The 23,387-nt window shown below is 43.1% G+C and overlaps 1 protein-coding gene across 4 annotated transcripts in view; it reads left to right on the top strand.

Moving 5' to 3' along the window:
* Positions 1 to 23,387, top strand: part of DNM1L (dynamin 1 like) — a 70,141-nt gene that overhangs the window by 5,818 nt on the left and 40,936 nt on the right. For 2 of the 4 annotated variants that reach the window (XM_075940313.1, XM_075940303.1), the window contains exons 2-5: positions 12,761 to 12,908; positions 18,037 to 18,075; positions 19,234 to 19,280; positions 21,133 to 21,204. In XM_075940313.1, coding sequence (XP_075796428.1) covers positions 12,761 to 12,908; positions 18,037 to 18,075; positions 19,234 to 19,280; positions 21,133 to 21,204 — 306 coding nt within the window. The remainder of the gene's footprint in view (positions 1 to 12,760; positions 12,909 to 18,036; positions 18,076 to 19,233; positions 19,281 to 21,132; positions 21,205 to 23,387) is intronic. The other 2 variants (XM_075940315.1, XM_075940307.1) reach the window with 1 other exon arrangement.

Raw genomic sequence — 23,387 nt, 5'->3', positions numbered from 1 at the left:
GCCATTCATCCCATCCAGCCCCTCTGTTCCTCCATTTCCTCATACTCCCTTATGGAGTACATCCCTTCCCAGAGATCCTGTGTCCCCCACATGTGTTACCCTGGGCAGATGTGACTCCCAAGTATCTTAAGAGGTGGTTCTGTTCTGGGACCGGTCGGCCAGGGAAGGGTCAGGGCTTGGTCAGTCATCCCACTGTGTGACAGAGGTATATGGAAGTGTATGCATGTCCCTCTTCTCATGTGAACTATAAGGTCTTAAACATAAACACTGCATAGCTGGATTCTTCTTATTTACCCTTGATATTTAACAGAGGCTCAGTCAACTTGTTAATTTGAATATTTGTACTGCACTGTTCTGGTTGCTGTTGAACTTACTGGAATATGAGCAATTTTTACCAAAAGTCCCATATTTAACATAAAGAAGTATGCTCACCCCTAACTCTTAGTATTCTGCTTTTTATATCCATATCAGCTCTGTATTCAATAATTTCATAATTATCCTCCTTATAGACCTTGTAGATGAGGGTTTCATGACACTGTACTAAAGGGTTTTGTAAAGTCCTGATAAATGGCATTCTTCCTAATATTTTAAAAGTATAAATAATTATCATATTTATTAACAGTGATTGCAGTGGTGTGAATCTGGGTTGACTGCTCTTGGTTTTATTATTGCCCTCTGAGTGTTTTTGTTTAAGGTTGGTTTGTGATTCTGCAGATTTCTGGAGACTCCTCAAATTTCTTCTTAAATTGTTAATTAGCTTTATTTTCAGTAAATTTTGAAGTGAACCTCCTTAGGAATCTCTTTGTAGTCCAGTTACTTTAGAATTATGTGATTAAAGGCCATGCCCAGGCGTTCTCTTAAGATGGCTATTTTCCTAGTAGTTTGCTAAGATGATTTTCTTTAATATTTTGCCATTCTTCTTTTTGGCTTTTCAATTTTATTTCTGTATTCTGCACCTGACTCATTCTTTGTGGGGAAATGGATGCTGTCAAATTAAAGAGAATGTCTCTCTCCTGTCAATTAATTGTTCCCATTCTTCCATTTTCTGTTTCTCTTATTACATGGCCTTATTTTTATATATTGTTGGACAGGGAAATTGTTGTAATATTCTGCAGTTTTATTTCACATATCAGCTTGTCCTTCGTCTGTATTGTAATTAGAAGATTTACCTGGCATTGCTTGGGTCCTTAACTCAAATAAGTTTTGCTTTCTTCATTGAAATCATTGTTGTGGGGTGGGGCTGGGGATGAGGAGAGAGAGGAAAACCTCAGTGCTCTCTCACTGCAGGAGCTTGGGGCCAGGTGAGAAGTGCCTATCCATGGCCGCTGCAGCAACCAGGGAAAAGGTACATGTCCTCCAGCTGGGGGACAGATAGACAAAGATACACACAAACTGTCTGACATTATAGTAGATAGCTATCCCTTTTCTCCATCCCTGCAGTACCAGTGGTATTATAGCTGTACTTGTCCCCATCTCTGGCTCCTTGCTGTGCCCTGTGATCATTGTACAGTATAACTGCCTCTTGGAGACTGTCAGCCGACGGTCAGGGCAGTGTGTGCGTGTGTGTTACACCCAAGTCTTCAACTGCTGAGACACAAAGTCTCGTTGCAGCGGGCAGCCTAGGAGGCTGGAGGGCACCCTGAAAAGTAGTTTAACGTCCGTGACTTTACTGCTAGGACCGAGGTCCCGTCGCAGAGGGTAGCCAAACAGGCTAACAGACGCCCCAGTGTGTACAGGAAGAGCTTATTACGCTTCAGATTTTAGCTGCTAGAATTTCATAATTCCTTCGCAGCGGGCAGCCTCGGGGAGACTGAGAAGCGCCCCAACTGAATTTTTGCCACCTGGGTGTGACACAAATTCAAACGCCCAAGCTCTTCCTATACTATGTGTGTACTATACGCCTAAGACTTTAACTGCTGAGACCGGGGTCCCTTGCAGTGGGCAACCTGGAAGAGGTTGAAAGGCGCCCCAATAAGTGTACAGGGAGAGCTTATTACGCTTCAGATTTCAGCTGCTAGAATTTCATAATTCCTTCGCAGCGGGCAGCCTCGGGGAGACTGAGAAGCGCCCCAACTGAATTTTGCCACCTGGGTGTGACACAAATCTAAACGCCCAAGCTCTCCCTATATCTGTCCCTTTATGACCGGCTGAAGTTCTTTTGTTTGTGTTCGGTTCGGGTACAGCAGCACAGGTTCAAGTCAGAAGCTTGACACGCACTGGCTTATTCATAGGAGAAAGAAAGAGAAAAGAAATAAAGAAACTTGGTTCAGTGTATATAGATATATATATTTTATAAGTGAATGAGGGCACCCCACTTGTTCCCAAAGTTTATAGCTAAATCACCTTACCAGAGGTGATTTACAATAGAGATGAAGCAGTTTGACTTTAAGAAAACTATAATAAAGTAACTAACTTACAACAGAGAGACAATTAGAGTGTACACATAAAGAAAACACATTGCAGGTACAATTCTCACCCCTGCGTTCCAGACTTGGCGTGGCCAGCGTCTTTCTCTCAATCCCTCGGGAAGAAGTAGGGCGAGGTTGGGCGTCCCACAGACCTCGGGAGACAATCAATACCTGCCAGCAGGTGTAGGTGATTGGAGCTCAAATTGGGTGGGCAACTCAACCCTCTTTATACCCCTTGGGTCACATGGGCTTCTTCCTGGTCTCAAGTGGCCAATCAGGAAAAATGACTTTGAATGCCAAGTTTTCCACGAAGGGTGCAAAGCATAATTCACACCTGGGAAGATGCAGACAATGGGCACCTCTGGTATGTGATGGGCGAAGATTCCTCTCCCGAGACAGTGCAGGCGTGTCAATTACTGATACTAGCCATCACGGCGACGGGAGGCCTCCCAGTCGTCAGCTAGCCCATTTACTGTCTGGTTTCTGTTTATGGTAGAGTCAGGGACAGGCACCACACCTGCGTTCCCAGGGCATCAAAGGCTGACTGCCTTTCTCTTGCTCTCTGGGGGGGGGGAAACAAGATGGGGCTCGTGGAAAAACAAGATGGGGTTTTTGTGTCTGGCTACAGAGACTCTCCCTTTCATTTTATGAGAAACAATCTGATTCCATGATAAATTTAAAAAACAAATGGTCTGGTAGCACTTTTTATAGACTAACAAAACATAAAGATGGTATGAGCTTTCGTGGGCACAGCCCACTTCTTCAGATAAAGTGGGCTGTGCCCACGAAACCTCATGATACCATCTACATGTTTTGTTAGTCTATAAAGTGCTACGAGATCATTTGTTGTTTAAGTTTATCCTGTACAGATTAACTCGGCTATCCCGAGTCTAATTCCAGGCACATCCCATTTCCTTGGCACAACCAAACCCTTACCTTGCTAGAAATTGCCCATATCCTTTAGGCATGCACCAAGGATGTTAAATTGTGGTTATCTGGCTAATTGTATAGTCAATTTGTACAATTTGTATTGACTACATGATTAGTCGATAAGGGCCGTTCTTAAGAGCCATTGGGGATGGGGGGTTAGCTCCAGGAGCCAGCTTGAGTCAGGGCTGAGCAGTCCTGACTCATGCTGGCTCCGGGAGCCCCCTGTGCTGCAGCTGTGTATTTTAAACATAGTAAGAGCCTCGTGGCTCTTACTAAGTTTAAAATGCGGAGACACAGCATCCCAGACAAGCGTGAGCCAGTACTGCTCAGTCCTGTGGCAGGGGTTGGCAACCTATGGTGTGTGCGCCATAAGTGGCACACGAGCCAATTTCGAGTGGCACATGTGGCAGGAACTCAGTCCCCTCCACTCCCATGCAGCAGCTGGAGCATTGTGGTCACCGTGCAGCTGCAGAACCAGCTCCAGCTTCCTGCTACAAGGGCAAGTGGGGGACGGGGAGGCATGGGCGCGGCCCCAGCAATTGTGGTGGGCAGCAAGACCTCGCACTGGGCTCCGTGTCCCTGGGGCTGCTCCTGCTCAGTCTGGTCGTGCGGCTCCAGGAGCTAAGTGGTTAACCCTCCCCCCCACTAGAGGTTCTGCTCCCTTCTCTGGGAGGGGATGTGGCTGGAGCTGCTCTGCAGATCTGGGGCTGGACAGCTGGTTGCAAGTTGCTGCCACGTCCATGGGACACCGGGGTCTGGTGTGTGGTGCACTGCTCCCCCCAGGGTATGTGAGGAGCCCCTTCCCCAGCGCGCTGCTGAACATGGCCAGGCTGGAATCAGCCTGAAGTAGCCCCAGGCTCTGTCTGCCTCAGTGCAGAGCAGACTCTGAGTCCCCCGCTGACCCTGGGCTCCATGCTGCGCTGCCGATTTGAAATGCCACATGGAGCTGTGCTCCGTGCGGCATTTCAGCGGAACCCGGACTCCCCAGCTGACCACAGTTCCACGTGTCCTTTCTCCAGAATAATCCCGGGTTCCACGGAAATGCCATGCTGGAACCCAGGATCAGCTAGAGTCCCCAGCTGACCCTGGGCTCCATGTGTGGCAGTGCTGCACAGCTGTTTCAGGATTAGCTGTGCAGGACTGCCCCTTGAAGTACCTCCTCTCCCCACCCCCCATCCACCCTTTGCTGTTGCTGTCTGATAGAGGCAGCAAGGTGGGGTGGGGGATCAACTAGTTGACTGACTGTCCGATAAACATTTGCTTATCAGATAGGAATGTTAAGGACTAGCTGACTAATGGGAAGCCCTGACCCTCAGTCCTCCTTGTCCTTTCCCCTCACCCCATGGGGCTGGAGTGCCAGAGGAGTGCTGTGTCTCAGTTGGGGGCCACATCAGTGAGGGTTGTTGATTTTTGGAAGAGGTTTTTTGCTTTTCACTTGCATGGTCCCCAGCTGATTTTTCTATAGGTCATTGGCCCTTGAGAAAGGTGGCCCACCCCTACCATAAATAAAGAAATAGATGTCTTTTGTTTTGGACAAAAATTAATATTTTACTTTATTTAAAATGAAATTTGATAAACTAACATGACCAAGTTAAAATGCTTAATCTGTTTAATCATTTAAATTAAACCATTCTCCCTAGCTGCAGCTGGTTCATAAAATATGGTCACCTTACACATCCTGTTCCTGCCCCCCTCCTCCTGGCATGCAGATGCGTAAAAATAAGTAAATAAGTTAAATCTTGGCACACCACTTCTGAATGGTTGCTGACCCCTGCATTATGGAACGGCCTCCATCTAATAGCACAAAACACAACAATATAAAGAATGGAGAAAGACTGATCATTACCAAAACAATTGAGTCTCTTTGAATGTATATACATGCAAAATACGTGTGAGAAAGATATTGCTGAGCTTAATTGCCTACAATACAAAACAAGGTCAGGGTTCAAGAAGAGGTCAAAAATACGTGGCTCATTATGCACAATGAGAATGTCACATTTGTCCATCTCAAGAGACTATGAATGAGGTAGCTTTACTTCTCCAGGTTATTGTTTGTCTTCTGTAGGGGCTTCCTAGAAATCATTGTCTTCCATTGATTTTAAAGTCAAATAAAGACGAGCTTAGTAATAAATACATTTTCCCATTACATACATAAGTTCTGGGTCATCCCATACCATGTGTAAAATTGCTAGCTTCCCAGTGCATCCCAGGCATGACTTTGGGACAGAATATTAAGCGAGGTATTGTAATACTTAGTTGCACATATATCCATTATATGTGCACTTTTCATATTGACTCTCAGGCTTATGTTTGTTTGACTTCTATCTTCTTTATTGTTTTCCTGCTATTTTGTGGCTTTCTATTTTAACACACAGCTTTACTGCATAGGTCTTTCAGACAGAACAACTATTTTAGTCTATTAATAATAGGGATGTGAACCTGGGCTCATTGAATAACATGCATGGATACATGTAGCCACCACCCTCCCGCCTTGATCCCTATAAACACCAGCTCCTTAAAAGCTGGCTCCCTGCAAACATCCACTCCTGGGGAGCTGCCTGTTCCCCTCCGCTGCTGCCTCTGATACACAAGCAGCGGTGTAGGATGGGGAGGTGGATGTGGTGGGAGCCTGCTTTTAAGATGGCTTTGCGGGTACTGGCTCCTGCAGACACCTGTCTTCCCCTCACTGTCCCCCGGCACTGCTCCCCTCCTCATGCAAAAGTGTAATCGTTGAAATGTTCAGTGGTTACACATTTATCTAAAGAAACATGCTTTAACATCTTTAATTAATAACAATGTTGCACAGATTTGAGATTTCTCTTAATTTTCTAATCTTGCTGAGCCATGTGATGTTCTTGATACCCTAATGACCAAACCACTCTGAGTTTCATAGTCTGTGGCATGCCTGGGCACATTGTCGGCTGGGGCTTCTCCAGCAGGACTAGAGTAGCCCCTACTGGCAGAGGGGGAGTGGCATTCCAGCTGCACTGGGGGGAGGGCTAACCTTTTAATCAGTTATCCCATTAAACATCACCTTAAACTGGTTAACCAATTAAATGGGATTTTACATTCTTACTGGACAGTTGATACTTATAGTAGCCGTGAAGTTGACATCTGAGTTCTGCTTTGCTGCTAAGACCTTGTCCCCACTGGGGATTCTCCCAATTTCAGCTCTCATTTGTAAAACAATGGTGCACTTGAGCTGTGTGGGTGTAAACCAGGGGTGACCAACTTGTGGCTCCAGAGCCACATACAGCTCTTCAGAAGCTAATATGCGGCTCCTTACATAGGTTCCAAATCCAGGGCTGGAGCTACAGATGCCAACTTTCCACTGGGCCGGAGGATGCTCACGGTTCAACCCCCAGCTCTGCCCTAGGCACTGTCCCCCTCCACTCTTCACCCCTAGGATCCTCTCACTTCCCACCCTCTCCACTGAGCCTGTTACACCCATGCTTCCCCCCTCCAGTGTCTCCCACTGAGAGAGAGCTGATCACAGTGGGCAGGAGAAAAAGGAGAAGGAGGCACTGACTGGTTGGGCTGGCAGTGGGCAGGATGTGCTGAGAGTGGTGGTGGGGAGATGATCAGGGCTGGTGATGTATATTACTGTTGCTCTTTGGCAATGCACAATGGTAAATTCTGGCTCCTTCTCAGATTTAGGTTGGCCACCCCTGGTGTAAACTCTTGCTTTAGATAGGGCAAGCTACAATTTGCATCTGTGCTGTTTAACCAGGTTTCAAGCAGAGAAGTGTTGTACTTGGGAGAGCTTCAGTTTTTATGTCTGTAGAAGGGGTTTGAACCTGTGCAGCTACACCAGTGGCTGGCTAGTCAATGATGGCATAGAACTGCAAATACATAGTGCAGACAGCAGTTGGCAAGGAGTGTGTATTTGTCTCCCCAATTCCTTCCAGATACATTGATTTTTATCTGTTGTTCACTGTGTCTGGTTTTGAGTGTAATTGCCTTTCTTCCTCCCAAGTGACTCCTCCCCTCATATCCTGGTTGTTCTGGTGCCTGCTTTGAGCAGGAGCAGAGATGTGAAATTGACATTAATGAGCTGTTTACTGTGTACTTTGAAGATGCAGTGTAATCTTCTGTTGCAGATCAGATTGAGTAGTACTTGATGGTATGCAGTACTGGTACATCTCTGACTTCATCAGTAGTTTCTGCAGAATTTTTTAGGTCTTCTAGTTTTGTGAAGAAAACCTTTAGAAGATAATCAATGCCCCTCTCACACCGAGTCTGCAAATGAATGAATGAAATGCTAGATCTAACAGAAGCATGAACTGTGCCCCTTCATCTACGGGATTTTAATATTGAATTTAGTGACACTGTTAACTATTGTACTGCTGACCAGTTTAGTGGGTACTAGAGATGTAAGCGGGTAGTTGATTAACTGATAAGCCCGGGCTTATCGGGTAGTCAAGTCACTAGTTGCTTCTTCTCTCTCCTGCCCCCCTGCTGCCTGTATCAGGCACCTCGTGGATTAGGGCTGCCGCTGCCTTGCACTGCTGTGTCTGTATCAGAGGCAGCAGCGCTGGGCTGCAGGCGGGAGCCAGTCTGCATGGGCAGCTGGTTTTTAAAATGGCTCCCCATACAGACTAACTCCCACCTGCCACCCTGCACTGCTGCCTCTAAGAGAGGCAGCAGCGCAGGGTGGCATGAGGCTCCCCAGGAGTGGGGCTAGGAGTGCACAGGCTACTGGCCCTGCCCCCTGGGGACTGTCGAACAGTCATGTAACTGCTAACATTTGATGTCATTACATCACTAACATCCCTTTTTGTTAGTCTTGTACAGCCAATTCAATTTAGGGCTTGGATACATAAAAAAGTTTACTGGAATAGCTATTGTGTAGTTAGCTATTCTTCTAGTATCTATTCCACAATCATTTCCCATGTGCATATTTTATTACAAAATAAAGGGACTACGCAGCCTTGCCCACCTCACTTGCAAAGCATGTATAGACTGGAGGAGGAACTTAAAATGGGAGCAGATCAGTTCAGTAGCTGAATGGCAGTTGGGGAGAAAACTTACGCTCTGGTCTCTTTGGATGGAGCACTACAGGAGTTGCCACTGGCTGTAGCACCTTTGCTAAACCCCTCAGAGAAGGGACTTGAAGCTCTCAGAACGTCTTAGACTTTGTTTGATTTCAGTTATTTCATAGTTTTGCGTTAGCCATTGGGAAAAGAGGGATCTGGTAGGACATGATCCAGGGAGGAGAGACAGCAGGGCCCTGGATTGAAATCCAGTGGAACAAGTCATCTTACCATCTTTAAGGGCTGCTCGAGGCAGAAGCCTGTCCTGATGCAGGGTTAGGGGTGTTAAAGTGTGAGTAATTTACTAATCAAATAGTTGATACATTTTGCATTGTGTGTTCTATTAGTTGATAGAGTACCACCACCTTTGAAGTGTAGCAACAGCACTATGGCTGCTGCTACACTTCAAAAGTGAAAGCGCTGAGTGGAGCCTGGGGTCAGCTGGGGACTCCCCCGCTGACCTTGGGCTCCCTCCGGTGCTGCTGCTTTGAAACATTGCAGGGAGCTTGGCGTCAGGCTCCTTGTGGTGTTTCAAAGTGGCAGCACCACACGGAGCCCGGGGTCAGCTAGGGACTCCTCTGCTGACCCCTGGGCTCCACGTGGTGCTGTTACTTTGAAGTGCAGCCTGGGGTCACCCCAGCTGGCCCTGGTTTGCACACGGTGTTTTAGTGGTAGCCCTCTTTCTGATAGGGGCAGCAAGGGGGAGAGCAACTAGTTGACTAGTCTGTCAACTATCCGATTTGCTTATTGGATAGTTGACTAGTCCTTCACATGGCTATGCAGGGTATCTAGTTTAGAGCAGACCTGAAAATAGAATGGTCAAGATTCAGAAACTTTGAACCAAGGAGGAAGCCTGGAGACCCTTGACTTACTCAGAGAGCTACCCCTTGTTGGACTCTGTACTTTGAAAGAGGTGAATAATGTGTGTCCCTCCAGCAGGAGGGCTGGGTCACAGAAAGTGCAGACCACCACAGGGCTAGAGATGGGAGCCAAGAAAGAGGAGATCTTGCTTGGTTTTACCTGATCAGTAGGTGGCACATGCAGTACATAAGCACTTTCACCCCCTCCAATCTTCTCCCACCCAATAAAGTCTATAACAACATCACACAGTGTATAACCTCTAGGACTGTTAGTGGTTACATTTTTTACATCTCTACTCATTATTACATCCTAACTTTTATGGCATTAAATCTTCAGGCAGGAATGTGGCTACACAGCCATCTTCATTGTATGGAAACATACCCTCAGCTCCAAAAAATGTTATAGCTTTAATACTATGCACAGAAGGTCTTCAGATTGGTGTTATAATAAACTTTCCTATGCTGGGGACACTAGTTTCAGCCCTGGGTCCTCCATGCTGAAACAGCATTTTTATAGGAAGGGCATTTGACAGAGAGAGGCACTCCCTCAAGTGGCTAGTTTCTGGACCTTTCAGGGCTTTGATAGGACAAAATCAGTATCTTAAATTCAATCTGGGTACTGATAGAAGCCAGAACACCGCCCTCCTCCAGCATCTGTTTTGCCACCCATTTCCCTTGGGTTAAACAAATCTTAGGTTAAAAGAAAGGGTTTCAAATTTCCGGCCCATGGACCAACCCCAGAGTGGCTATTACTGGCCCCCAAGCCCTGCTCCTTCTCCCCATCATCCTTCCCTCCATTACACCTCATCTCAGCGGACACAGCTTTGGGTATCACTGGGGAGGTCTGGTGCTGTGTGGCAGCAGTTGCATCTCCCAGCATTTCCCATGGTGGCAGGAGCTGCAGGAGAAGTAAAGTGTATTGAGTGAGTACACTTTCTCCTCATCCCTGCAACATAGTGCTGGGGGGGCAGAACCACTGTCACGGCGCAGTACCAGGCCTCTCTGGAGCGCATCCCTTGGGGAGAGGGCAGGATGATGGTGGAAAGGAATGGGCCTTGGGGGCCATAACAGACAGGCCCCTCCCCTGGCCTGTGGGCTGGGGTTTGAGACCCCTGCTTAAAAGGGTTACTTGCCTAGTAAATGGTAAGGAATTGCTTCAGCTGTTTTTAGAACTTAACCAAGAAATGCGGCAGTAAAATGTTAGTGTAGCTAAACTTATTTTGATTTCTGAAATACTAGATTAAATAAGCTTTTTGTGCATGTTCAATCTAACGATTTTACAGTATTAAATAGATTATACCATGTAGTAGTTTTAGTTTAGTTTATAATGAATGTGTGGGGTCGGTTCCCCTCCCCCTCCCCCCCCGAAAAACTGAATTTTAACTATTTATTTTAAACATCTCAAGGTGGTCAATATTGGCTTTTTCATGGTTTCTTGTATCATTAATGTGGGTTTTTTTTTAAGGATTAAAATACTGACTCAGAATATGCAGTTTAGGGATGTGAACGTGTACTCATGTTAACCCTCATGGTTACACACAGCCCCCCTCCATATCAGAGGCAGCAGTGCAGGTTGGCAGGCAGGAGCTGGTCCACGAGGGGAGCCTGTTTAAAAACTAGCTCCCCCCACAGACTGACTGACTGCCAGCCACCCTGTGCTGCAGCCTTGGATACAGAAGCAGCAGCGTGGGGTGGCAGCAGACCCTGTCTGTAGGTGGTCCGAGCTCCCCACGGACAGAGGCTGCAGGGATGCAGAGCGTGGTGGACCTGCCCATGGATTGGGGCTGCTGCTGTGAAGCAGCTTCTGCCTGTGGCAGACCCAGGCTCGTCCTGGACAGAGGCTGCTTTGTGGCAGCTTGACCCCCCTGCCCCCATGTTGCGACCAGGCACCAGGGGAAGGGAGGGTGGGCAGGTGGTATCGTGGAGGTGGTGCTGGGGGGAACCGTCTTTTAAGCTGGTTTCTGCCTGCTCCCACTCACTGCCTGGGAGGGGAGGGGGAATATGTGTAGTCGACAAGATTAAGTGATAAGCCTGGGCTTATCAGTTAACCATATAGTTAACTACACATTGACATCCCTAGTATAGATGCATAAATGAACCCCAAATAGCTAGGATGGTCTTTGCTCATTACTTGAAGGTTTGTAATTTCTTCCTTCAAAACAGGCAACAAGTTTAATGAGATGGTATATCTATACTGCATATTTCACATTCCAATTTTTAAAAATCATGTGTTCGTACCATGCTTTTACAATTTTCCAAAGAACTGTTATCTGTAGCAGGACTTTATTAATATGCTGAAATGGTTATTAAATACCATGATGGTGGGTGAAAATTTGGGGACTCAAATTTAGGGGTGTTAAAAATCTTGTAATCCGGTAATCGTGTAACTGCTAAAAATGTTATTGATTACCTGCAATGGGGCCTCTAAACTATAAAGATTAGCTTTATATTGCAGAGTCTGGGGTGAAGCCTTTTCCCTGGGACTAGAGCCTGCTATCAGTGAAGCCTCCTTCCCAACATCAGAGTGGGGAGCTGTCTGAGTTTAACTGATACCATTAACTGATGAGCCTCAGCTTATTGGTTAATTTGTTAAACTCTGGAAATCAATGAATTTGAGTAGGGATGTTAAATACCTTTTTAGCTGTACTCTTACCTCCTCAGCTGGAAAGTACAGAGACATTGAATAATGTGTGGTCATAATAAAAACAACTCCCCAAACCGTCAATCCAGGATTGTAGTGAATTGAAATAATGTCCAGGTTGGACCTCCCTGGTCTGGCACCCTCGGGGCCTATGCTATCCTGGACCAGGAAATTTGCTGGATCAGGGGAGGTCAGTTCTCCACTGCTGGCTGTCCTACTGCCAGCACCTCTCCAGAGGGAAATGACAAATAGTGTCTCTCAAAGATAATTTGGGATTGTGCGGTCTCAGTGAAAGTATTTCTTAACTGCTGTTTTTTGTCATCTGATGCTGATGGATTGCAAACCTGATGCATCTTGTCTTTCGGACAATCTGTGGAGTTTTCTGCCAAAAAGTGTAAAATAGTCTTGTGAAATTCTGCTTGTGGTAGACATTTCCATGATCACTTTGCAAGATGGTATAATATACTTCTGTTCTCTTTCAAGTTTGCTCTTCAAGGCCATAGTTCATTCATTGATGTAGAAAGGATAACTACTCAGATGCAAAACATCTTTAACATGTTTTTTCCATCATAGTGTAGCCAGGAGAATTAACCCCCTACACTACTGTTAGTCATGGTAGTGTTGTTGTGACTTATTACAGAATAGTCACACCAGAAGATACAGAATTGCTTATAGAAGTTAAAGTACAAACATCTTTTCAGTTCTTTCCAAAAGGTTATTAAAATTAATGTTCTTAAAATGCTACTTCAAGGTTGGTAAGATAGATAATTAAAAAAAATCTGTGGAGACAGTTGTTTCCTTTTAAATAAAATAAAATGTTACTAGGTTATATTACAGCATTGCAGTAATGGGTATTTAAGAAAGTCACAGATGTGTTTCAATTTTCAGAGCAGTGGAAAGAGTTCAGTGCTGGAAAGTCTTGTGGGGAGAGATCTGCTCCCAAGAGGTACTGGAATTGTCACCCGGAGACCCCTTATCCTGCAGCTGGTGCATGTTTCAGCAGAGGATAATCGGAAAACATCTGGAGATGAAAATGGTAAGACTGACCCAACTAGGATTTTAATCTTCATTTGTCTATGCACTTGTCTTTTTAAAAAGAAACAACTTGTGAATCTGTCTTTTGTGCAGTTAAGCCAAGTGGGGGAAAGAAATCGCTAACTTTAACTTGAAAATTTATTTGCACTTTTTTTCTTATTCCTTTGAGACTTATTTTATACATATTGTGTTGAGAAAATACGGCCATTGTCACCACCTATTCTGCTCATACAACAGAAGCTGCAAAACCTTTGGCAGTTAGGAGAATGGTGTTTCAGTTTTTCTTCTTAACAGTTACATATTTTAGGTCTGTCTTCTGTTCTCTCCCTTGTACGCAGTGAGCACCTGTGAGGCAAGAATATAATGGTATCTGGCTGGTAGTGATTGCATAGGGTTTGCAGAATATTTCTGCTTATGTTCTCTGTTCCTGCTGATAAATAAAACCTCCCTTTGAATAATAAGTACATGACTGTGGAGAGGGGTTAAAGAATGTATGTACAATGGAAAAAATAGTGGACTGGGGATTGCAAAAACAAACTTTCATTAGTTTAAAAAACTTAATTGGAATGTCCAGTGGCTTATTGATATCATTTTACTAAGCTGTATTGAGAAATTCTAAGCCATATTAAAGTAGGATGATTTAAATTATTCTAAATCTTGTCTAGTCTAAAGCTGTAGTGTCTTTTAATTACTCCTTATTATCCCTTGGCAGATCACACATGTCAACTCAATTATCCTGTGAGAATTGGACCAGTTTCACTTTGCATTAAGTAATACTCTGTCGATGTAAGAGTGAGACCTCTAGAATTATTAGTCATAGCAAAAAGTCTTTTCATTTGCTATTTAAAACATATGCATTTATGGCCTGGTTTTATTTATTTATTTTATTTATTTATATAGATTTAAAAAATAAAATTGTTACTTTTCCTTGATTTTAAATAAAGCTCCTTTTTAAAACTTCAGGGTTTTTTTTGTTGTTTTTGTTTTTTGAGAGGAAAATGTTAAATGAAGATTTTAGAAGTCTGTTACTTGTTCTAATTTATTAATGTCCTTTTTTTGGGTATCTTTTGTTACTTGTAAAATTGCTATTACCAGGGAAATGATGAAGGTGTTCAACCTCCTAAAATTGTTGCTGAAAGTAACAGGAAATACAAATTCAATGTATAAAAGTTTATGTACACTTTATCAGCACGTTATGTTTTGATATCTTTTGAATTTCTTTGACATGTGCACATAATTACTACTTGGTTTACCCTACTCTGTAACTTTAATGATAGAACTCTACACAGCTAACACTGAAGTGCATTTCATGGAACTAACCCTGTAGCGCTTGACTGTAGTCGGTTTAGTTGGTTACCTGTTAGTGTGCCAGATAAGGTCACAGGCTAGCTACCAATTTTACAAAATTGTTAGAGGCATCTTACCAGGAGACATATGAAGTGTTAACAATTTTTAAATCCAGCCCATAATATCACAGTCCTCAGGGCACAGAAAAGCACATATGACATTTCTGAAAGAATGGTGGGGAATCTGAAATGTTAGACATTTATTGTATAATAGAGAATTTCATATTACCGACAGTGTTATAGTTACTCCCAGCTACTCCAGCCTAGTAAGTTATGTTTCTGATCAGAGATCTTATGAAAATCTATTCTCTAAGCATATTTTAGCATCTGGTCAGAAAATACATTGACATACAGGTTGAAACTCTCTAGTCCAGAAACATCCATCGTCCGGAATGACTTTAGTTAGCCAGATGTCCACTTCATGGGTGTGGCCAAGTTTCCTGTGGTCCTATAAAATTTGTTTATAGCCACCAGTCCTAGCTCTCAGTGTTGTGTTAGCAGCACAATAAGCAATGGACATGTTGGTAATGCTGCTAGACAATATTGACCTCCCATAATCCAGAAAATTCTCTTGTTCAGAACCAGTCAGATCCTGAGGGTGCTATACTAGTGAGGTTCAACCGGTACTGCATTTGCTTTAAAAAAAAAAAAAAAAAAAAAAAGGAAACTTGCAAAATCACCATTAAAATGTGCTTATTAGCTTGGGCAAAAAATATCATGGTATACCCATAATTAGGATAAACTAGAATGAGGAAAATAAATTTAATATTTGACCATCAAAGTGGCATATATTGTCCCTAAGTGAGGAGAGATTTTTCTGCTATTTTTCTGAATCTTATACAGGAAGTCTTCATTTTCTGCATTGGTTCACTGTTCTAGTCTGAACATGGTAATGAACTCTTGATGTCCATAAACATAAATAATGGCTCCTTGTATTGTGTTAATATTGACTCAAAAGTTTATGCTCTAAAATTTATGTATAAATTATACACACCTTAGTTCCAAAAGTGAGGCTTTTATACATATGCTTTTAGAAACACATTTATCTTCAGCCTAGGTATATTCACTGAGAAAATTCCTCCCTGGTTTTGTACTTGAAAGTCTTCTGGATTGCCACATATTGTACTTTTTTTCAGATCTTAATATTATTGTGCAGAATAATATTGTTTTTCAGAAACAGTTGAAGGTAAATACATTAACGTAATGACCATGCAGGCAGTTGGAAATAACCTCTATTTTCAAATTATGCTAATTTCATTTTGATATCCTTTGACTTTACATGTTAATGTATAGCTGTTTAAATGATTAATTGATAAGCCTAGGCTTAGCGGTTAATCTGAATGACTACATGCAACCCTCCCCCCTTTGCTGCCTCTGAGGGAGGATTGGGAGGAGGGGGGGAACAATTCTTAGATAGTGAATGGGGAGGGGAGGCATAGATTCTCACAGAGCAGTTCAAACCAAACCACAAAAATAAAGAAAAATACTCTAATAGTGACTAAATACATGTTTCCCTTTATTTACTCTCATTCCCTTTCTGGTTCAGTCCATTTCCATGCCCCAAATTCCTTGGAGGTAATCCTCCCTGGGTTTAAATCATTCTGTGTGTCTCAACTCCTTGGTTAACTTCCCCACACAAAGAAAGCAGGCAAGGTATCTTATAAAATTTAGCACCATAATCTCATTGGTTCTTCTGGGCCCCTGCCAATATCCTTGCTAGCTACCTGAGTTTAACCCCTTAGTCACCAGGTGATGGCTAGCACTCCTCCTATCCATCACACTGTCTCCCCTAAGCTCAGCAAACAGTGCTGTAAAGCGCCAGAGTGATCCAAGCTGTTACCTGCTTCCCTTGCAGAGGTGGTTCACATACAGTGGTCGGAGAGTTCTCTCCCAGTGCTTGTGTTGTGACCACACTTTCAGATTAAAGCACTGCTACAGCTGCATTTTAAACTGTTAAGTGTAGACAAAGCCTATTAGAAGTGAAGGACTAAGCACTATTTTCGCATCACCATATCTGACTGAGACACATCAGCTCCGTAACTCTCACTTTATAGTGAGGTTTGAGAGAGATTTTTGGTTTGGTCAGAGCAGACGTCTTCAGTAGTTCTGTTTCTTGATAGCCATGTGACATATTTGTAGCAGTAGCACAGTGCATTGTTTTCTATTGAATTATAGGTTAAAGAAAGCAATTGAAAGATCTCTGTGAAATTTCTGCCCTCATTAATTACTAAATTTATCTTGCTGCTAAGAATCATTTTTGCAATTATACTTTGTTTTGCTAGCAGATGGGATGTGGAAGAGGATGTATGACAGATCAGTTTAGTAACTTTTATTATTTTAATATCTGGGGTGGGAAGTTAAATGTTACTGTCCTTACTGAATAGTTATTAGGAGACCATAGGAGCCAGAGTCTATATCTAGAATCTGATACTAAAGCAACATTATTTTATCAGCTTTTCATATTGGTACCACCAAACAGGACTGTGATATCTGAAGCAAGTGCTATTTATCTCAATAACAGCCAGCAAACCCAGTTAGGTGTTGGAGCCCCTTGTGCTTGGTTGTTGTATAAGGGCAAAGGAAGATAGTTCCTGGTGCAGAGAATTTATTATCTAAAAAGACAAAGGGTGAAATAACTGATACAGCATCATCGTCTGGAAATGGGTGACAGGAGAGGGATCACATGATGATTATCTGTTTTGTTCCCTTCTTCTGGGGCATATGGTATTGGCCACTGTTGGAAGACAGGATCCTGGGCTTAGAGGAACCTTTGGTCTGACCTAGTATGGCTGCTATGTTCATGAAGCTGGGCATGTGTCTTTTCAGTTCTATTTATTTATTTTGCTGCTGTTATGGGGTGGAATGAAGAGATGAGCAAACAGAAGCAATAATGTCTTGATTTCAGCTCATAAGAAGTTGTCTGCTGTTGTTTAGGGAATTGAAAAGTATTTGAGAAGAGAGCTGGGAGACCAACTGGGCCTCTTCATGCAGCAGTGGTACTGCTCCTGACTATTTTGAGAAGTACTTTCTGTTCTTGTCTCAACCTGGAAGATCTTGGGTTTCTGATAAGAGTCTTTTATGACACTGCTGGGCTTCCTCCATTCCCAGCAGTGGTGGTTTGAGAAAACAGCCTTCATGTTGTAAAGAGAGATATAGGATGTGGAGAAAGTTGGGTTTTTTTTTATACCTATATTTTTAAGGTCTAAATTACCTGGCACTGTCTCTTTTTTTTAAATCATCTCAGATTTCTGGCCATTATGTCCAGCTTATTTTTATTTTCATGAGTTTCTCATTGATGTACAGGAAATTGTCATGCATAACTTTATTCTGGATAAATCCTTGTTGTTGATCTCTCTAAAGCACATTAGCCTTCAACAATACTTTAAAAAATGCACTTATTTTAAAACCTTGTTTTTAAATAGTTTATAGCTTATCCAATGTGAGAAATGCCCCTTATAGAGTGATGTTCCAAATTGCTCTGTTGAACCAAAAGTCTTATGTCTTTGATTTCAGAGTACTTCAAAACTAATAATTCTAAGATGATCATCAGTAATAATGACATCAAAAAATACATGACAATATATTTGATTAGTGTTTGAGATTTGTGTATGGTGTATTGTGACAATGCATTATGCATTTTCATTAATAGTAGAATAGCACGCATGTCTGTATGCATGCTTTTATAATCCACCTATGTCTGTTACAGAAAGGTAAAGCGAGTGCTATGTAAAACTTAATGACCAATACTAAACTTGATTCAATGCTGTTTCTGTTTAACTGCAGACCCTGCTACATGGAAAAATCCAAGACACCTTACTAAAGGTTTCTTTCAGCCACTTGCTTTTTCTCCCTACACATCTGCATGTTTATATATTCTAACTACTTGCATTTCATGCCACTTTATTGCTGACTGCACTTTTACTTTAACACACTAGCTATTCTGTTGACTGATGGCTATTTTGGTCGGTCTTGTGGCTTTTTTCAATTTTAGTAATTTCTGTCTTTGCTGTGCATTAGCATGTAGGGGATGAATAGCTTTTCTTTTGCAATGTGTTGCTTTATCATATAACTTCCTAATTTTATAGTGATGAAATGTGTTTTAATCTGTATTGGTGAGTACCTTTTGGGACACCCACCAAACAGTTTGAATGGTACTTAATTTTAGATAAGCAGTATTTGGATGAGCAAATACTAAGCAAAGTTCTTGTTGATTCCTTTCTAGAAAAGATTTCCATATAGAGAAACTGGGCATTTGAAATGCAATATCAGTTAAAACATGGAGCTTGCTATCAAGTCTCCTTAAGTAGAAGGCCACTTCTGCATCTCCTTTGCTGTTTTTGAGTCTGATCCTGAAAAGCAAAGTATTGCCAGCCATTGTTGAAGTCAGTGTGGCTAAGGATGCTTTGCCTATGGCAGAATTGGGCCTTAAAGACTTGTGCCCCTAGGTTTCGTTGTTACACAATACATAAGTATTCTACTTGGTTTTTTTGCTTGCAGATTTTTTTAACTATTTCTTTCAGCTGTAATGTGATCACACCTCATAAAAAGACCATTCTTCAAAACCTGTTATGTGTGCACTATATGTATGCTTAATTGTAGGCAAAAAAGGATGTTGTGAAAAGTTGTTTTATTTCCCCCATCATAAGATATTAAATAGAGTATTTCTGGGTACTGTACCTCTAGAATAGAAAAATGAGTCACTTTTAATCAAATCTGTTGTTCAGAAAATGGAAATTAGGCAACAGAACTACAAATTAAAATTTCAAATGTGATGCAGAATATTAAATGTATTTAGAACCATTTAATTTCTTATCATAGGAAGCAGATTAACTTTTGAATTTACTTTAAAAGAAAAACATTACCTTGGTTTTCAACAAACTGTTCAAGTGCAAAAGACACTAAGATATTTATGCTCTTAATAGGGAGTCTTTGAAAATGAAACTTTTTTTCTCCCTAACTTGGCTATTTGTTTATTTTCAGGGATTGATGCTGAAGAATGGGGTAAATTCCTTCACACCAAAAATAAGGTATGTTTACTGTGAAGTGGCGGTAGCTCCTTCAGAGTTAGAAGATAGCTTTCCATTTTAAGCATGAAGTTCAATCCCAACCCCCTCTCCTTCATCAACTTCTAAAAGGGATGAACTCTGCATGTTGTATTTCATGCCAAGGTAGATTCCCCTCCCCGCCTCCAAGCGTCGTTTGTGGTGTTTTTTAAATTCAGAAAAGGAAGGATAAAGTTAGTGTCTCTGGTTGTTTCTTTTCTAAATTTCTTGAACTTGCTATTTTGACTCATCTTGCCTGAATGCCTAGGCTTAAACATTTATATGTACTATTGGCTTTGCTTTTGGGGGGCTTCTTTTTGTGAGGCATTGAGCAGAATGTGCAAAGGTATATACATACACCATCACAAATTATTTTTATTCCTCTACATTATGATATTCAGGGAAGGCATTAACTAGAGAGTAACTTGAGCAGAGGTGTAAAAGGAAAGTAATAGAAGACTGTAGGGATATGTCTAGACTGTGTCCCTCTGTCAGCAGAGCGATGCAGATTAGGCAGGTCGACATTGCAAATGAAGCGGGGATTTAAATATCCCACGCTTAATTTGCATAAACATGGCTGCTGTTTTTGCCGACTCAGCACTTTGTCAGCAAAAAGTGGAAGTCTAGAGGGGGATCTGTCGAGAAAGAAAGCCTTTTTTGACAGATCCCCCTCTAAGCTGCCACTTTTTGCTGACAAAGTGCGGAGTTGGTAAAAACAGCAGCCATTTTTAGGCAAATTAAGCATCAAAATGCCTAATCTGCATCCCTGCCTAATCTGCATCCCTCTGCCAACAGAGAGATGTAGTCTAGACATAGCCTAGAGGAGGGATAGAAAGAAATAGAAAGCTTGTCCAACTATTAAAGGCTTAAGAGCCTTTCTGTAGTGAGGAAAGTTTGTCTCCCTAGGTTGAAGCAAACTGTCCTTGAGATGGTGACTTTGTTTTGATCTCGATCTTTTTGAAGTGAGTTGAAGAGATCCCAGTTTTGACTCCCTGTACTTGGGATCAAGGAGAAGAAATTAACTGTGAAGAGATGTAGCAGACTAATATTTTGTGTTGTCTTTCTCCCCTTTTTTTATTCTGTGAAGTTATGGCTTAGGCCATTCATAGAGGTGATTTTTCACACATATATAGAACTCCACTTCAGCATCTGTGAAATTATTTTCTAACTATTGGTTGATTTGCCATTGACTCTGAATTTTTTATACTGCTCTGGCAAAGCCAGGGATGGAGAAATATGTGTGGAGAATGACAAGGATACATAAAAATATGGGGAACCAGGAAGGATGGAAGACTGGATGACACAGCTCTGTTTACTTAATTTTGAACTGGGGAAGTTCTGGGTAAGGCAGGAAGAGTGGTTGCAGATTGTGGAAGCAAACCAGGGAAGATTGGCTGGGCATGGTGTAGTTGTCTAGAGAACAGGGTGCGTGGGAGACACATAAGGTGACGTGATGTGAGCCTACTCATCTTAAAAATTCAAAGGCTTAAAATTTTCATCCATATTAAACTATATAGTTGAAACACTTTATTGTGGATAAATCTTTCTCCTTAATGAGATCTTGGTAGCCAGTAATAACTTCTGCTGCCTACTTTAGCCACAGGTGAATATTATTACTCAGTAACCTGTTTCCATCTACTAATATTCACTTTGATAGCATTGTAAGATAGTGCTGAGGATTAGTTTTGCCTTTTATGTGCATACTTTCAGTATTTATCACTTTGTTGGCAAGAAACATTTTAGTGAGATATTGATCTCTCTCTACGTATCTAATAAAGACATCTGCAATAAAGACATTGCTGTCTGACTTGCAATTATTTTTGCTTCTGTATTTTAGCTCTATACAGATTTTGATGAGATTCGACAAGAAATAGAAAGTGAAACGGAGAGGATTTCAGGAAACAATAAGGTGGGTACAAGATGGATTAACCTCTCGTTCACAGAATATCACACTTCCTAAAATTCCTTACTCTCATGGGGTATTCACTGTTGGGGGTACTTTTGTGACGTAGAGTGGGTACGTTGCTGGTTGCTAGGCTTGGGTTGTGAGTGACCTCCACTGGCTGCTGTCTGCAGCACGGCCCCGCAGGGCAGGGCATGAGTCATTATGCAAGGGGGCTTCAAACCTGTCTGACGAGTTATCTCCGAGAGAGCGGAACAATGGGAAGAAGTGGAGTGGAGCCCTGGCAGGGCTGGAAGTGAGTAAGTTAGTTTCTGTCTGGGAGCATGGAGGAGACAGCCTAGGGAAAGGGGCTGGAATTTAGGGGCTCAGTCTCCCCCATCTCAAGGGGGGCTGAGGCATCCTAGGCCTGCCATATAACCAGATTACATCTTTGCTGTGCTATATCCTGGAGAAGCAATAAACTCCCTCTATTCTACTGGCTGGTGGAGTTTGTCCGTGCCATTACGGGGGTGCAGGAGACGGGAAAACCCCAATGCGCTGTCACAACCCCCTCCTACCTTTTCTGGGGATTAGCTGTCTTCCGGGTCCGATATTTCTCCCTGCAGCATCTAAGCCTGTTGTCATGATTTTCACTCACTAGCCCCTTCATTACTCCAAAGACTGTAGCTTCCTCTTTGAGTTGCAGCTCTGCAGCCAACTCACTATGTGGTTTCCCCTTCTGGGGTATAGAGTTTCAGTAGACTTGTTGTCCAGGCAATGTTACTACCTCTGTGGCTGGTAGGGGAAACCCAGGCCCTCACGCTATTTTGGGTTCTAGCCCAGGGACTCTACAACACGCAGTTAACATTTACTCAGTCCCAATTTCTCTCCCTGGGTTGCTTCCTACTTATCTCCCATAGGTTTTCTCCTTTCCCCTTCTCAATGCTAGGTACACCCCTCTTTCAGTGCCAGGAGTCTGTTCTTTCCTTAGGTTCCTTCCCTCTCTAAGGCACGGAGGGTCACTGCAGCCATTTATTTTGGTGACTTCCTGGCTTTCTAGTATCCCAACTGTCATCTAGGCTGAGTGATGTCTTCCAATCAGGGATTGCTTTGCCAGACTAAACTTCTCATGCATGGTCACTAATTGGCCTTTTCTCTGTTTCCTTGCCCCTTTGGGGCTGATGTGGGGCAAACACCCCATATTACACTTGCAGAAAACCTGGGAGTTAAAAGTTGAGAGAGCCTGTTACAACCCCAGAGCGCAGTAAATAATCTAGTGGATCCACTAACTAGCTCGTGTGGTTCTGAGGTGACACCAGCAGCACTATGAAATGATTGTGCTGGCAGAATTCTGGGTAACAGACTTTACTTCAGTTTTGAAGTGGTAGTGCCACAAGACATAGCTTCCACTTCCCTAAGTTAAACCCATATGTTGTTCATATATACAGCTTTGTGTGAATGTGTCACTTCGTTGAGCTTGTAGAATCAGCAGCCATATTTATGTGCATAGGTGGAGTTGCTGAAATGTAAAAGTTGCTTTGTGCATCATCTGGGAGAAGGCAGTTTTGCACACAAGAAATTGGTTGATAAACTAATTACTTTATTTCTGGACAAATTTTTGTGTAGTGGTCTCTGTAGGAGTTCAGTTTTAATAAACAGGGCTCAACAAATCCACTTACCCATGACAAGTAGATTTTGGCAGCTGGCGAGCTGTGATGGGGTGGAGCCGCTCTGCCATGGCAAGGGTGACCCGCCCCGCACTTCAACAGTGCTGATCCTGTGCTGCACGGGCAGCGCGGTGTTCTGACAGCGGTCTGCGCCTCTTGTTTCCGTGCGGCCGCCCAGCTGAGCGGCGTGCAGGGGGGCCGAGTCCTGGAACGGGATCCGGAAGTGGGGGTGGGGCCAGACTGTGCATGTGTCCCTGACATCAGGGGGATAGGCACGAGTGCAAGAGAGTGCCGCATGCAAAAGGAGAGCAGCGGAGGAAGGCAGAAGGGAGAAGAGACGGAGGAGAGTAACGGAGGGTCTCCGCTCTGGGCTGCTTCCTACCTCTGCTTCTCCTTTTACGTCCTCTGCCCCCATGCTCTGCTCTCTGCCCCACTCCCCATCTCCCTCCTGCCTTCTCTGACCTCCTCCGACTCCTGTTCCCCTCCGCTCTCACCCTTCACTTCTCTGCCCACCGCCATCTTCTAGTTCACTCCTTTGTTCTC

The sequence above is a fragment of the Pelodiscus sinensis genome, chromosome 1 (assembly GCF_049634645.1).
Source record: "Pelodiscus sinensis isolate JC-2024 chromosome 1, ASM4963464v1, whole genome shotgun sequence".
In the NCBI taxonomy this organism is placed as follows: domain Eukaryota; kingdom Metazoa; phylum Chordata; order Testudines; family Trionychidae; genus Pelodiscus; species Pelodiscus sinensis.
The sequence above is the reverse complement of the archived record's forward strand: the minus strand, read 5'-3'. Positions and strand labels throughout refer to the sequence as shown.